Source organism: Hippichthys cyanospilos, chromosome 4, assembly GCF_059441005.1.
Source record: "Hippichthys cyanospilos isolate Australia breed blue-spotted pipefish chromosome 4, RoL_Hcya_1.0, whole genome shotgun sequence".
Lineage (NCBI taxonomy): Eukaryota > Metazoa > Chordata > Actinopteri > Syngnathiformes > Syngnathidae > Hippichthys > Hippichthys cyanospilos.
This window is the reverse complement of record NC_142372.1, coordinates 17,897,028-17,910,489: the sequence shown is the minus strand read 5'-3', so window position 1 is coordinate 17,910,489 and position 13,462 is coordinate 17,897,028. Positions and strand designations below refer to the sequence as shown.

The following is a 13,462-nucleotide window of genomic DNA, read 5'->3' as shown; positions in this document are numbered from 1 at the left end:
TCAGGTACTGTAATAAAAGTTGCAATAACTCCACCTAGTGGCAGCAGCAGCAAATGCACCACGGTGAACCCTGCTTTCAGGTGAAGCGATCAAGCTTAAGCCGGGAATTGCTAGCCAAACTCCTCAAGTAAACGAGGTGGCTCTACAGTCTGACTCAGACCAGCTACGCAAATGTGTGGTCCCAGCCTGCAGTGCACAAGGCGAAGATTAGAATTAAACTGTGGCACACACTAATGAAAACAAGAAAAATGTTCCAACAATACATGCTTTATTAAAAAAAAAAAAAAACAACTAACAAAACTTGTCTTGTATTGCACAAGGATGCTTTTGAACCATCCAAGAACCAAAGTGATGACAAGTCCCAGCAGTTGATAAAGCAACTTGAAGCACAATGTGGTTTGGTCAAACAACCAAGTGAGAGGAATGTTAAAGAAAATGATGCAGCTTGGCAGTGCACAAAGAAAAGAAACAAAAAATCACTTCTGCAAACAGAACAAGAAAGAAAGTAATCACCGATGTGTTTGCCTTAAAACCACCCTGTGAGTATTAAGACAATTTACTAATTCTTCATTGACCAACATAAAAAAAGTGCTCTTTTACGGAACACCATTGGAGCATTTATTCCAAATACCTGATATCCAGCTTAAGGTTCTTGGACTAAACCCTCCGTCGGCATTTCCATGTGAACACATAAACAGAAAGGCAGCTCAAAATACAATTAAAAAAAAAGCCTTTAATGTGTAAACAAAATGCGGGCCTTCATTAACTCACTCGACAAAGTGTGTGTCTAAGGTAGTAGTACCTGTACTGATAAAGTGCTAACACACCACAGACAGCGTGCTTGGGTTCCAGTACACGCAGAGATGTGTGATCTTTGGTGTCTAAAAACTGTATAAAATCACTACTTAACATCCATTCCCTGCGAGCTTTGTATTGACGTAATAAATAAGATGGCATCTTTTCGGAATCATTTTATGATAAGGATTTAAAAAAAAAAAAAAAAAATCACAGCCTGTTCCCAGATTATGCGCACTGTAACTTTGAAAGGGTTCCTCAGCAAAAAGGTGATCAGGACAGAAAGCATGTATAAATACAATAAATAGTTTTTTGTTGTTGTTGTTCAGCACTTCCAAAAAGGACAAAAGTAGTCCTCTTGTGTTGGGGAAGCGGACCGACAAAAGAGAGTTTACATTCATGGACTATACAAGGCAGTAGTGGAGGATTCACCCCAGAAATCCCACAGTGCTTCTTGACGCTCCACCGAGAGGAAGGTCTGAGAAACATCTTGGTCCCATCCAGCCGTCTTGTCCGCCTTCTAGATCTTGGCCACGTAGTTGTTGGGGAAAAGGCCTTGTTTCCCTCGCAGACGTCCCGACCACCATCCGGAAGCGTCTGAAACAAGGGCAAAGATTCCATTTTCAGAGTCCAATATACCTTCCGTGCATGTTTTTGGAATGGGGGAGGAAACCGGAGTTCCAGAAGAAAACACACGTGGGCATGGGGAAAAGATGCAAACTCAACACGGGGCTGAAAAATACATGCATTTTTGCTGTAATTCCACCAGTAAATTGTGACAAATCGTGCGTAAATTTGATGTGAAAAGAGTATTACAAGCCCAGCCTAGTTTTTGAAGTGACCTTCAAACGTGGACATTTCATTTAGTACCAAGCGAAGAGTGTAACACGTTATTTAGTGCGTATGGTGTTTTCGTTTATCTCCATTTTGAATGGATGTGGCGTTAACGCATTTGAGCGACGTGTGGCGGAGCGAGAGTGACGTGAGAGGACTCGATTGGTCCTGTCATGCAAAGCCAATGGCCTACGGCTTACACACACTGGGGCTGTCTGAAATTCAATGACGTCATGCGCATACCCTCTTTGATGATGTCGATGATGTCGTTGGCGTTGAAGCTGAGCTCGTCCGTGTCCTGGGCGTCGTAGGCGTACAGGGCTTTGCACTGTGGCACCTGAGGTTTAGGCTTGGGCGCAGGCTTGGGTCGTCCGCCCCCCGGTGGCGGTCTGGTGGTTGACGGTCGGTGAGCTCTATCGATGACACATCAACAGTAAACGCGCATGTTAGCGCCGCATGCGTAACAACTCATGCATGATCGTCGCATGTTATGCTTTGAATTTTGGACGCTTTTGATAGACAGAGGATCAAAATGTGAATGGATAATGAACGGAAATGTCATTTATCCATTCCAGCCCCCCAAACAACAAAATGTATACATGAAGACCAGCACCGCTCCTCAGGAGGCTTCGGTAATCTTTGAAGTGCCGGTATCAATGATATTGTCACATTTTACACAAAACGCTGAAATAAGGTCAATTTTACCTCAGCGTTTTGTGTAAAATGTGACAATACACAGACAAACATCAACATCAATCTCAGGTAACTTGAAAACAAAATGAGGCTGTTTGTTGTACAAGTCAATGAGTCACAGCGGGATGGGTGGCCTGTAATTAAAATCCTTTTGTCCTCTGTTCTTTAACCACCACCCAAAACACAGCAAACACTCACATTCCTCCATATGACGCTGGTCCACTGACTCCATTACTATAAAAAGAGTACATTATCCAAATTACGTCAAATTAAAGAGCCACGTGTATGTGCGTGTTTATGAACGGCATTACCCAGATGTCAATGGGCATTTACAATGTGTATGGGGCATTCCAGATTTGAAGGGCGGTTCCTATCCCCAAACCCATGCTATCTCAAATAATCGGCGCATAGAATACGGAAGCATGCACTTGTCTAAAATACGTTTAAATAAACGTGTTTCAATGACAAATATTCAATAAATCTCTATAAATGAGTAAATGTAAACACAGTCATTTCTTTATGTTGTTCAATATGCCCAACAATGGGATGTATATCAAGATATGTATTTTACATCAACTGGACTATTCTTTGTAACTGTTAGTGTTTTAAGGCGGACATTTTGTAGGCAGAAGCCAAACCTAAGCTAAGCTTCTACTAAAGTGTTGTAAAAAAAATTTAAAAAAATGAGATGCATGGTAAGTCCTGCCTTCTGTCATATTTTTCCCATTTTTGCATCCGCAATTTAGTCTCGCTCAAACCAACTCAACCGTGTTCCTCATCAGGAAAAAAACATGTTTTCCTTTAGCAAATAGCTCAAACATTTAGCATAGAAGCTAACACAGCTAGCATGTACGCTTGAGTAAAAAATAACATGGGTACCATTGAATTGCAAACTCATTACTGCAGCTGGTGATACTAAATCATTGGTCAATTGTATGTATTGTATTACGTATTTAATTGTAATATATAATTTTTTATATACCCAAGGTACCCCCAGGTACCCAAGAATCAGCAACCAATTAACGCAAAATGACATAAAATGCTGAAAGTGTCCCATTGAGTTGAGTCGGATTAGTTCAATTACAGATGGAAGTTCTGCAAATATGTGAAATCATCCTCCAATTCTGGAATGAACCATTTGCGTTTGCGCAGAATGATGCGTCGTTGTCGTTTAAAATCAACTTGTCGACAATGGATCATGAACCTCAGCAGATACGCTAGCCAACCACAACACCATCGTAATAAAGTGCGAAGCTCCTCACCCTGCAGCTCCTTGATCAGGAACCTTGAGAAAGTCCAGATTGGGTCCAGGTTGCTGTCTTACGCTAACCCTCTCCCTGGGCTGGCTGAGGTTACTGGGGAGGTGCGGGCGCACGGCGTCACCTTGGTGCTGATATAACGAGTTGCGCGTATTGGCCATGTGATTGGTGTTCTTAAGCCCGCCGTTCTGGTGAGCGACTGCAAGATGGAGAGACAGGAAAACGATTAGAGTTTTTGACGCAGATTTGGATATTCTGTAGAATTGAAGCGCGGTACCCGGAGGTCCGGGCGCGGCCCGGGATGGCGTATTTTGGTGTGTTCGAGAGCGCCTCTGTGTGTTGTTGGCCCTGGAGGGACCTGAGAAAAGGAAGGAGACGGAAGTGGGTTTCACGCACCTCACCGGGGCTCATTTTTGATACTCCAATGCGGTTCTACTTACGGGTGTTCCGAGGAAGTCCCGGCCCGATGCTGACCTGCAGATTTTTGCTGGAGGGCTTGAGCACAGCGAGATCTCCCTGACCCTGGACAAAGGTGACCTGTCGGGAGCCAGCTCCGCCGCTTATGATGCCCCAGTTCTCCTTCTTCAGCTTCAACGACAGTCTAACATCCAAAAAAAAAGTAGTTGACATCCACTAACGTGAGGCGATGTGAACTTTTCTGATCCGCAAGGTCTCTGTATCTGGAGACATAATCTTTCTACAAATTCTTGTCAAAAGCGATTTACAGTATACAGACAAATCCAAATGTTCAGTCGGCGCCTCTGTAGTTGACTGGAACACATAGTGTAGTGTAATTAAGAGCAACACACAGAGGGAAAGGGAGACCAAAATCTCACTCTTCTCGCCTCAATTTCCTCCTCAAATTTATTAGATTGAAAATATTCTGGCTCTGGTATGACATCTCCCGGTACTCAATTCAGCCATCCTTTGCGGTACTTCCGTAAACAGTGACGCCACACACACCCGCTGTGTGCAACATCGCGGTGTCCTCAATGCGCATACGGGACAGTTTTGGGGCATTTATAGGAAGCACAAATGTGAACCTCGCAAAAAAAAAAAAAATCGGAATTGCACATTAAGTCTGCTGTGTGAACATAGCCAAATGTAGATTTTCACTGTCTTTTTTGGAAGGTCCAGATTTTTGTTCAATGTTTGCAATTTGTGAGTGTGATTTTTTTTTAATCACTTTAAATAATATACCTCACGTTAATGATTGTAACACCAGGATTTTAACAATCACAGGCTCAAATCATGGTTTAATAATAAGAATTTAATGTTGTAAAATTAAGTTTTAATAGTTTTTTTGTTTCCTGAGTAAAAAATTGGCTTGCTTCGGATAATTCTCATTTTATTGTTAAAAATTAGCAGCGCATGTCTGGAGAGCGTTGAAATCTCTGCATCTATCTTATTCCTGAGGGCTGCAATGGGGAAACAAAAAGTGTAGGACTTGCAATTTGCTTTTAGAGTATAGGTTTAAATTGGGTTAGGGTTGAGGTTAGGGTTAGGCAATCATTTCTAATGGTTAAATCTTAGGAAATGCATTACGTCAATGAATGCCCTCACACGTATGGACGTACAAACGTGTGTGTGTGTGTGTGTGTGTTTCCTTACGTGTTACTAAACTTGAGTGGTAGAGTCCTCTGGGTTTTCTCCTCGAACCTGCGAGCCAATAAACTGATGAATTCTGTCTTGAAGACGCACTCCAGCAAGCTGTCGTACTCCTGCTCGTGTAGGATCATGAAGTCATCCTGCAGTGTGCTAGGGTGGGGAAAAAAACGCTTACAAACCGTATATATTTTCATCACATTAATAGTATTACTTTAAATAGTATTAGTAGAGAAAAGTGATTCTAGCTTTCATTGCTATCACATATTGGGTACACCGCATAGACTAAAAAGATCTGCCTTTACAAATGTAATAATGAACTTGTTTAATGTTAGATAGGTATCAATTTAGCAATGTTTATTATTGTAGTTGGAGGTTGAGTGGTGACCAAATATGAAACAGTGCAATCTGCACTACTCAAAATTGCAAACACACATTGACAATTATTTGTATGCACACTACTAGAACTACCCTTTAGTCGCTAGAAGTCAAAAAAGTAGAATTTACTAGTAAAACTACTCACGACTATCTTCTGCTGCTCCTTTGGGCCTACTAGTCCAACAATCAAACTTTACTTGTAAAGTACTATGCTGCACTATTAAACATTACTAGGTCCAATTAGTGAGCAAGTGTCAGGCACTAGTAACCTACTGGACTCTCCAAGTAGCAGCAAAATTCCTAGAAGCTTTGACTCATTAGTAAAATGTAGCAACAAGTGAATTTAATGTTTTACTTAATAATTATGGCATTACTGTTAATTAATACGAGTAAAATTAATATGAGTAAAAGGGGTAAACTTGGAGCTACTCAATGCACTTTGACATGGTTGATGACAGCATGAGGAGCATTTGATTTGCTCTGTCAACAGTACAAGCTAAAACATCATTGCAGTGAGCCTACTTAAAACACTCCAGAATATTATTGTACTCATACAGCAACTAGGCTCCTACAACAAAAATCAATTCGAAGTTCGAATACATTTTTTTGGAATGAGCAATCCTAAAGGCTATACAGGTTTACATGAACTTAAGTCTTCTAGTGCACTCTTGTCGTATTAGTTAGGACTAAGAGTATACGACTGCATAATAGGAAAGTTGATTATCAATGACATGGACGAAATACTGTACTGAAACGGCTTCCCATTGGGATGTCAGTACCTCATGGACACTCCCAAGATCCTCTCCACGTTGATGTTCCGCTTGAGCACCTCAGTCACCTGCCCTTTCTCCGGTCCCTGTTTGACCTTTTCTCTTCCTATCAGGTACACCGACCTTGGCGTCAGGATCAGGTCCCTCTTGATGGGCTGCGCGTTGCAAATACAACTCATTAGTACAAAAAGAACGCGCACAGATGTAAAGTGCAGACGTTCACACCCACATTGAAGCGGCGATCGTATTTGGTGACTTTGTCCGCAAAGTCAATCTTCTCCCTCTTAGCTAGAAACTGGCGTAGCTCGGGCCTGTCATCCATGCCCAGGTAGTCTCCCACAAAGTTTCTGTTCAGGCTGTGTCGCCGCCTCTCCTTGTGATTCAGCAGCAGGTCAGACGCTACCACGGACATGCAAACACACACACACAGTGAGCAAAGCGCAATGTGCGCCCAGCCAAACTGTGACAATTCCCTTACCTTCCTCGCGCATCTGGACGTACTTCTTGCGGGCCACGTATTTCCGCCAGGCTTTTTGAATGGTTCTGGCGTAGCCATCAAATTTGCGCTCTCTAGTCTCCTCGAGCAGAAACAGCTGCCAAAACAGGGTAAAAATCACTTGGAAAAAAAAAAAAAAAATCAATCGCATAATTTACTAACCTACAATTTACACACCAGAGATTCCCAACCAGTGTTGTGGGAAAGTTTACTCAATTGGGTCAAAAAAATAATTTCCTTACTACCAATAACGCAAGCTCCATCTATTCTAAACCTGTACAGTGACAGGCCAAACAATTAAATGCTGTTCCAATCGATGAAAGAAGGTATGTAATTAACCCGTATATCTAAATGACATTTTTCCCAAAGTCAAATATTATTGATAAATTTCGCTTCTCGTGACCGCGCGCGGCCATTCGCGTCGCTCCATTCGCGTCCATTGCGTCAGTCAGGGGGGAAACCTTGCACCTCCAAAGTTACTACTTTTTCAAAGATCAAAAACAACAACAACAACAAAAAACTCAATTATGCTTGAGTAACCAAACACAAATTAGGATGACATCAGTTACAAAAATATGAATGCAACACCTGACAAAATTTGTTAAAAGGGCGTAAAAATAACAGCCGTTATGTGGACAGATAACAATAGTGATTTAAATGTGTTTAAAAGTATTAAATGGACCAAATTTGAACATGAGGTTTGGCTTGGTATAAATTGGGAAGCTGGTAATGGGGTCCATCCAGCTATGCTTAAATAGCCAGTGCAGAGATTAGCCCAATAGATGGCACTGTGGTGAAAAAAAGCTGCTGTCAACTGCTGTACAAGACTGAATGCCTAAAAGAGAAGTGTTTGAATTGAGACGTACGTATTTGTATCACAAAGTTTGTACTATGTTGCGTATCTATGAGTTCCCAATAAAATAGCACAGTTCGTAAAGCTCACTTGTTAAGTTTGTGTGCAGCTGCACCTCCCTTGACATGAAATTGCAATTTTGTCTTCTTCCACGTTCACGTGTCATTTTGAGCCATTCAATACAAAACCTTACTTTAATTTAGCCAGAGTTCACGTGACATTTGGCTTAATAGAATGAAGGACAGTTCTTGCCATTTTGTCTATCATCACTTTGGGCCTTTGTGGCCATCTGGCTTAGCATCAACAATCTTCGCTTGTTTTGGTCGGCAGAAAAAAAGAAGGCCTCGACCCAAAACTAATTAGCCAGCTTCTGTCGTATCAGAGAGAAAGGTTTGTTTTGAGAAGCCTGTCAGCCACTCTCATTTTGTCATATTTGTCTTTCATGAGCACACCTTGGTGACGTGGACTTTGAGCGTGAGACCGGGGAGGGCGCTGGTGAATAAGTAACATTCAGCATCAGCTGTGAGGATGAATTAGGACTTAAGTTGTCTGTGCATTCACTTCATGCGCGTGCGTGTGTGATGTATACGACTCTCAACGGGCAGACTCGGCACAAGCGGCGCTTTCATGAAAAATGGACGGGGTGGAAAAAAGACGAGCTATTGGATGTTGTGTCAACTCGGCAACCACACTGCGTACTTTGTTGAGTCAATGCTGACGTGGGGGCGACGGCTCGGGTGGCGTCTCCTCCCCTATGTCGACCAACCGCCTGTGACTTGGGATGCTGGTGCATATGGAAAGCCGTTTCAGCATTTATTCCATATCCTTCAGGTCTATGTACTGGTACATTCTTTGGCTTGACTACAAAGATAAATCAGTGCACTAGTCGAACAACTTCTAACATTAAATCCCTTGCCGTATCAAATTTCTGCAGTGGGAAAACATAACATTACCATTAAGACAGTTACGTGTTACCGGGGGGTGGGGGGGAAATTACTTGTGAGAATTATGGTTTGTTGGAGTAGACAAAAAATGCATCGTAAGACAGTTTTGTTCTACAAGTGCAGTGAAATGTCTTACTGTAGAAGCCAAAGACTGTACATACTAGTGCACGTAACGGTAAGTTGAGAATCAAGGAAATTGAATAAATGCTGAAAAGGCCTCCCACTGATACCTTTACATGGCGTGTGAAGCTTTAATTTAAACCACTCATCTAACATTTTTAGTCCACAGGCCTAATCATAAGTGCAGAGCTTTAGTGCCATATTGTAACATCTTGTTCCCATGGCCCTATGGTGAAGTGAGTTGGCATCATTTGCCCTAGTTCAGGCAGAATATACATGTTTTGGGAGCTTCAATTTGTCACGATTGTTTCCTTTTTGTGGCAGGTCTTACTACACTGTACGCAGAGGTGTCAAATTCCAATCCTCGAGGGCCGGTATCCTGCACGTCTCCAATGTTTCTCTTTCACCAAATTCAAAAAATTAGGATCACTTTCAGAGCTTGCTGAGCATTTGAATGAAGTGTGTTGGAGAGAGAAACATCAAAACCAAGCAGGATATCAGCCCTTGAGAACAGCAGTTTGACAGCTGTGCTGTACACTAAATAAAACAATCTATAGCGCGTATGTCCTCGATGGAGGTATGATTGCTCCAGGGTGTCCAAGGCCTGACGTACCGACTCGGGGGCTTTGACGAACACTTTGGTCCGGCCCAGCTGGAACTGATCCTGGTCCATGTTGACAGAGCGCATGAGGTGAAGGACGCCTTGTTTCTCGTCGCCTTGCCATGAGGGCCACGATTCTTTGGTCAGGATGGCATACCTGTAAAAGCAAAGATCAGCATCGCAAGTCTCATTGAGAAGTATCATGGAGGTGTCGAGAGCTTATGTAATGATAATAAAGCATTGAGCTCTGGCATTTTCCTGGTATTAGTCCTCGCTCTACCCTCATCTTGTCACGATTTGAATCTTCTGTACGTTTTTCCTTACTCGTCAATAGTACTTTATTCGTCTTTAATTTTTGTTCATAAGTGAGTAAGTGTGCAACAGATATACAAGAGATTCAGACTTAAGCATGAGAATGTCAAAACATGATTTGTCTAGATTGCATGTAATTGTTTTCATACATTATATCATTAGCAGGGTATTTAGAGATGCAGCAAGCCAAAACCTTCTATTTAAAGACTTTTTATGGCCACTTTAAACATCTTGTTGTGTTATATCTGGCATTCATATGGCCTTTGAACAGGCGGGTTAGGGATTGTGTGTCATCTATCCTCATCAAGGAAGTTGCTTTCTTAGCAGACATGATTACCTCCAAATGTGAAATTGTCCCTTTGTGCCCTTACTTCATGTTATTGCTCCTTTTATCCGATAGTTTCTTGTTTTTTGGGGGGCGCGGGTGGGGGGCTCAATGATGATCATTTTTCACTCATTTGATTTAGAATAAACAAATTTGCCCTAAAATGTATAACTAATTAATTGATGCTCCCCTTCTAAGTTTAGAAAATCCCTAGTGATGCAAAAGTGGTTCTTAAAAATCCTTTAAATGTGCTGCTTCTGCCAATGAGGGTCATGTTGGCGGTGGTTGCTACCTGTTGAGGAACTTCCTGAAGACGCGGCGATAGGCGTAGCCTGCACGCCTCACCCTAATATTTTCCTTCAGGCCCAAATATTCCACCTGGTGCTTCACACTGGACACACACAAACACAAGAATCAACTGAACAGCTTGTTCGTACTAAAGCACAGCCTTGATCAAAACACCACTATAGAACACTGACACTGCACTTTAATAGCGTGAACACGAACATTTTGCCGCTCGCTGTAATATGTTTTTACAGAATTATTTTTATAGGATTTCAAAAGACAAGTTTATTTTCATTTTAAAATTTAGAGTCATTGCTGTTTAAATTAATGCGTTTGGAATTATCAATTGTTTGAGTGTTTATAATGACTATAACATAACTGCTAAGTTCCTTTTAGCCCATCTGTAGTGCATCACATTGTCATTAGATGTCAGCATTAAGCTTGTGCACTTTTGCCTGACAATTGGGTTAAACAGTTTGATGTTTATACAGTACATACTGTTTTTCTTTTGCTTAATTTGCCATTCATTGACATTTGTTATGTTGTATGTTTAAACATAGCGTTTGATTTTCTTATGCAAATTTGTCATTCACTGAAATTTGTAACTAACCAACTAACAAAAACATTATTCAGGCTTGGGGGAACATCAATCCCGCCAATAAATCAATACATAGATACATTAACATCACCATGAATCAATCTAACTACGCAACTAACCACTTTTTCACTGCATAAGCGGGATACTTTTTCCTTTACATGCGCCTCCGAAAATCTGCTTTGTACATTCAAATCTCCTGTTAAAACAGCGGTTCCCGTGCTAATTAACGAGTAGGACTCAACAGGAAGTTTCTAGACTGTGAACAATACAAGTACTTCTCAGCCCTTCGAGCGGGAAACTGAAAAAGCGCGATAAAGAAGGGGAACGTCCCTCATAGTAAGATGGCCTTTAGATGGAGAAGTTAGGAAAAAAAAAAGATGGAGGAAGCAGGAAGCTGATGAAGAAAGAGGTCGGAATGACATGCTTGCTTACCGGCCCTCTTCCCAGTCTCTGGGTTTCTTGGTCTCGTTGGGTTTGATACAGCGGATGTAATGGGGAGTACATTTCATCAAAGTGCTCACCAGGTCATTGGCTTGTTTCTGGGTGGTTGCAAACAACACACTTATTTAAATACTGGCTTTAAGGTCCCAATGCACAATCTTGAGTGCTGTGTCTCCTCAAACACAACATGCAAAAAAAATTCATATTTTTTTTTTTTTTTATGCATGTAATGACATCTAATGTTAAACAGCTCCTTTAAACGACTCGTAGAGCATTTATATATGACAACGTTAGTTCGGTATAATTTGAACTAACACACACACACACACACACACACACACACACTCACCTATGTACACACACATAGACACATGCACAAACCTTTATTTTACTGCCTGCAGTAGTAGGCCGACCCTTCTTCTCCGCATTGAGGTTTTCGGGAAAGAGGGCTCTGAAGAAAGCTCTATTGGGGGGAAAAAGGTGAGCAGAGTAAGTGGTGATGATCAATAATTCACAAGCATCCCTCGGCTGGCCAAAAAAAAAAAACGCAGTTAATGATCCACCAGATTGGCCTACAACAAACGTCAATTGTTTACATTTCAAATGCGTCCAAGGTCACAGGAGTAGATGGTTAAACTGAGAACCGGTTGAAATCCCTGTGAATGTGAAAAAACACAAATGTGCTGCTTTCAGTTGATCAGGCAACTGATGATGAGCGTTGGACAGGAAATACCTTTGGCAAAAAGCACTACAAGACCCTTTAAAAACATGGAATTCTCAAAATGAATCCTGCATGCTTCAATATGAGAGTATGGAAGTGGGGAACTGCCAATATGGAGTAAACATTTTTGACTGGCAAATATTTAAACATATTTGCAAGTACGTTTGAATATTTTCCTCCTCCTGCTCTCATGTGAAAAAAAAAGTACTGATCTGCACTAGAGTTTTCCACCTGCTGTTGTGTTTTTATTGTTCTTTCTCATGTTGGAATTCTTCGCCCAAGTCGCTCTTGATATAGGTTTATTTAGATTGGAGAATAGGCCTCAAAACTGGGCGGCTCGAGAACAAAGGCCTTGCGGGTGCTTGGATGAGTAACACCCAGCTGAAACTGGTCATTTATTCTCTTTAAACCCGCTGCAATCAACAATGAGGCGGTTTCTTTCCTTCCCGAGTTTCCTTTATGTTGGCAACACATTCTATTGCATGTACGGCATTGGTGCACTGACTTCAAATTTACTTATGTGTCAAATCAGTTTTCATCACGGAAATAAAATGAAATGTCACAAATCGATTCCAGCCTTTCACAACCAATTTTTGTAATGTTTTCCCTTTTAATTAGTATGTTTTCCAAACATTCCACCGGTGCTGTATTTTAAAGCAGACTGTATGTATTGACAGAAAGCTCCTTCATAAAAGAGGTGGATGTAGGGGTCATCCATAAAGTAAGCTTTTCACACATTGCTCTTCTGAAACATCATTTTTTTAACCACTTGTCCTCGCAAAGATCGCAGGCTTGCTGGTGCCAGCTGTCTTTGGGCAGCAGGCAGGGTACACCCTGAACTGGCATCAAGCCATTCACAGGGCAAACAGATGAACAACCATTTACACTCACAAATTCAACTGAAGGCAACTGTGAGTGTCCAATGCACCTACCATGCATGTTTTGGGGAATGTGGGAGGAAAGCGGGAGAACCCAGAGAAAACCCACACGAGCACAGGGAGAACGTGCAAACCCCACACAGAAAGCTCGGAGCCAGCTTTACCAAACCCGCAACTTTCGTACGTGCTAACTAGTCCACTTAAGAGGACTGAGAGTACCAAATTTAATTCAATAAAAGTTTTAATAGATAATTAAAAAAGTGTCGTTAATTAATTTAATGTTTCAATGTTTAATGAGATGTTTCATTTAATAAATTTGCTCGCCAAAGTTAGTTTAGCTCAAATCATGTCCAATCCAATGCTATGGCCTGAAGTGGTTCGAAACATGGCGGCTACGATGATGGATGACCTTCATGAGCTTTCAAGAGAGTTAGGGAGAGTTATTTCAGAGTCCTTGCAGATTATGTGGAAGACAGGCCTGCCGAAAATGACTTTATACAATGTAAAGTTATTGGGACTTATTTCCGCACTTTCTGATCACGACATTGACCCAA

At 41.5% G+C, this 13,462-nt stretch overlaps 1 protein-coding gene across 4 annotated transcripts in view; it reads right to left on the bottom strand.

Annotated features, from left to right (window-relative positions):
* Window positions 1–251: 251 nt before the first annotated feature.
* The window catches only part of myo1ea (myosin IEa), a 53,298-nt gene continuing 40,087 nt past the window's right edge, over window positions 252–13,462 (bottom strand). Inside the window, exons 16-29 of one of the 4 annotated variants that reach the window (XM_088413235.1) lie at window positions 11,691–11,772; window positions 11,301–11,407; window positions 10,278–10,376; window positions 9,361–9,505; window positions 6,813–6,927; window positions 6,564–6,733; window positions 6,344–6,489; window positions 5,193–5,339; window positions 4,022–4,182; window positions 3,859–3,939; window positions 3,585–3,780; window positions 2,521–2,556; window positions 1,873–2,042; window positions 252–1,392 (exon numbers count right to left, since the gene is read on the bottom strand). In XM_088413235.1, coding sequence (XP_088269361.1) covers window positions 1,316–1,392; window positions 1,873–2,042; window positions 2,521–2,556; window positions 3,585–3,780; window positions 3,859–3,939; window positions 4,022–4,182; window positions 5,193–5,339; window positions 6,344–6,489; window positions 6,564–6,733; window positions 6,813–6,927; window positions 9,361–9,505; window positions 10,278–10,376; window positions 11,301–11,407; window positions 11,691–11,772 — 1,732 coding nt within the window. In that variant the 3' untranslated portion in view covers window positions 252–1,315. Of the gene's footprint in view, window positions 1,393–1,872; window positions 2,043–2,520; window positions 2,557–3,584; window positions 3,940–4,021; window positions 4,183–5,192; window positions 5,340–6,343; window positions 6,490–6,563; window positions 6,734–6,812; window positions 6,928–9,360; window positions 9,506–10,277; window positions 10,377–11,300; window positions 11,408–11,690; window positions 11,773–13,462 lie in introns of all 4 variants that reach the window. The other 3 variants (XM_088413233.1, XM_088413236.1, XM_088413234.1) reach the window with 3 other exon arrangements.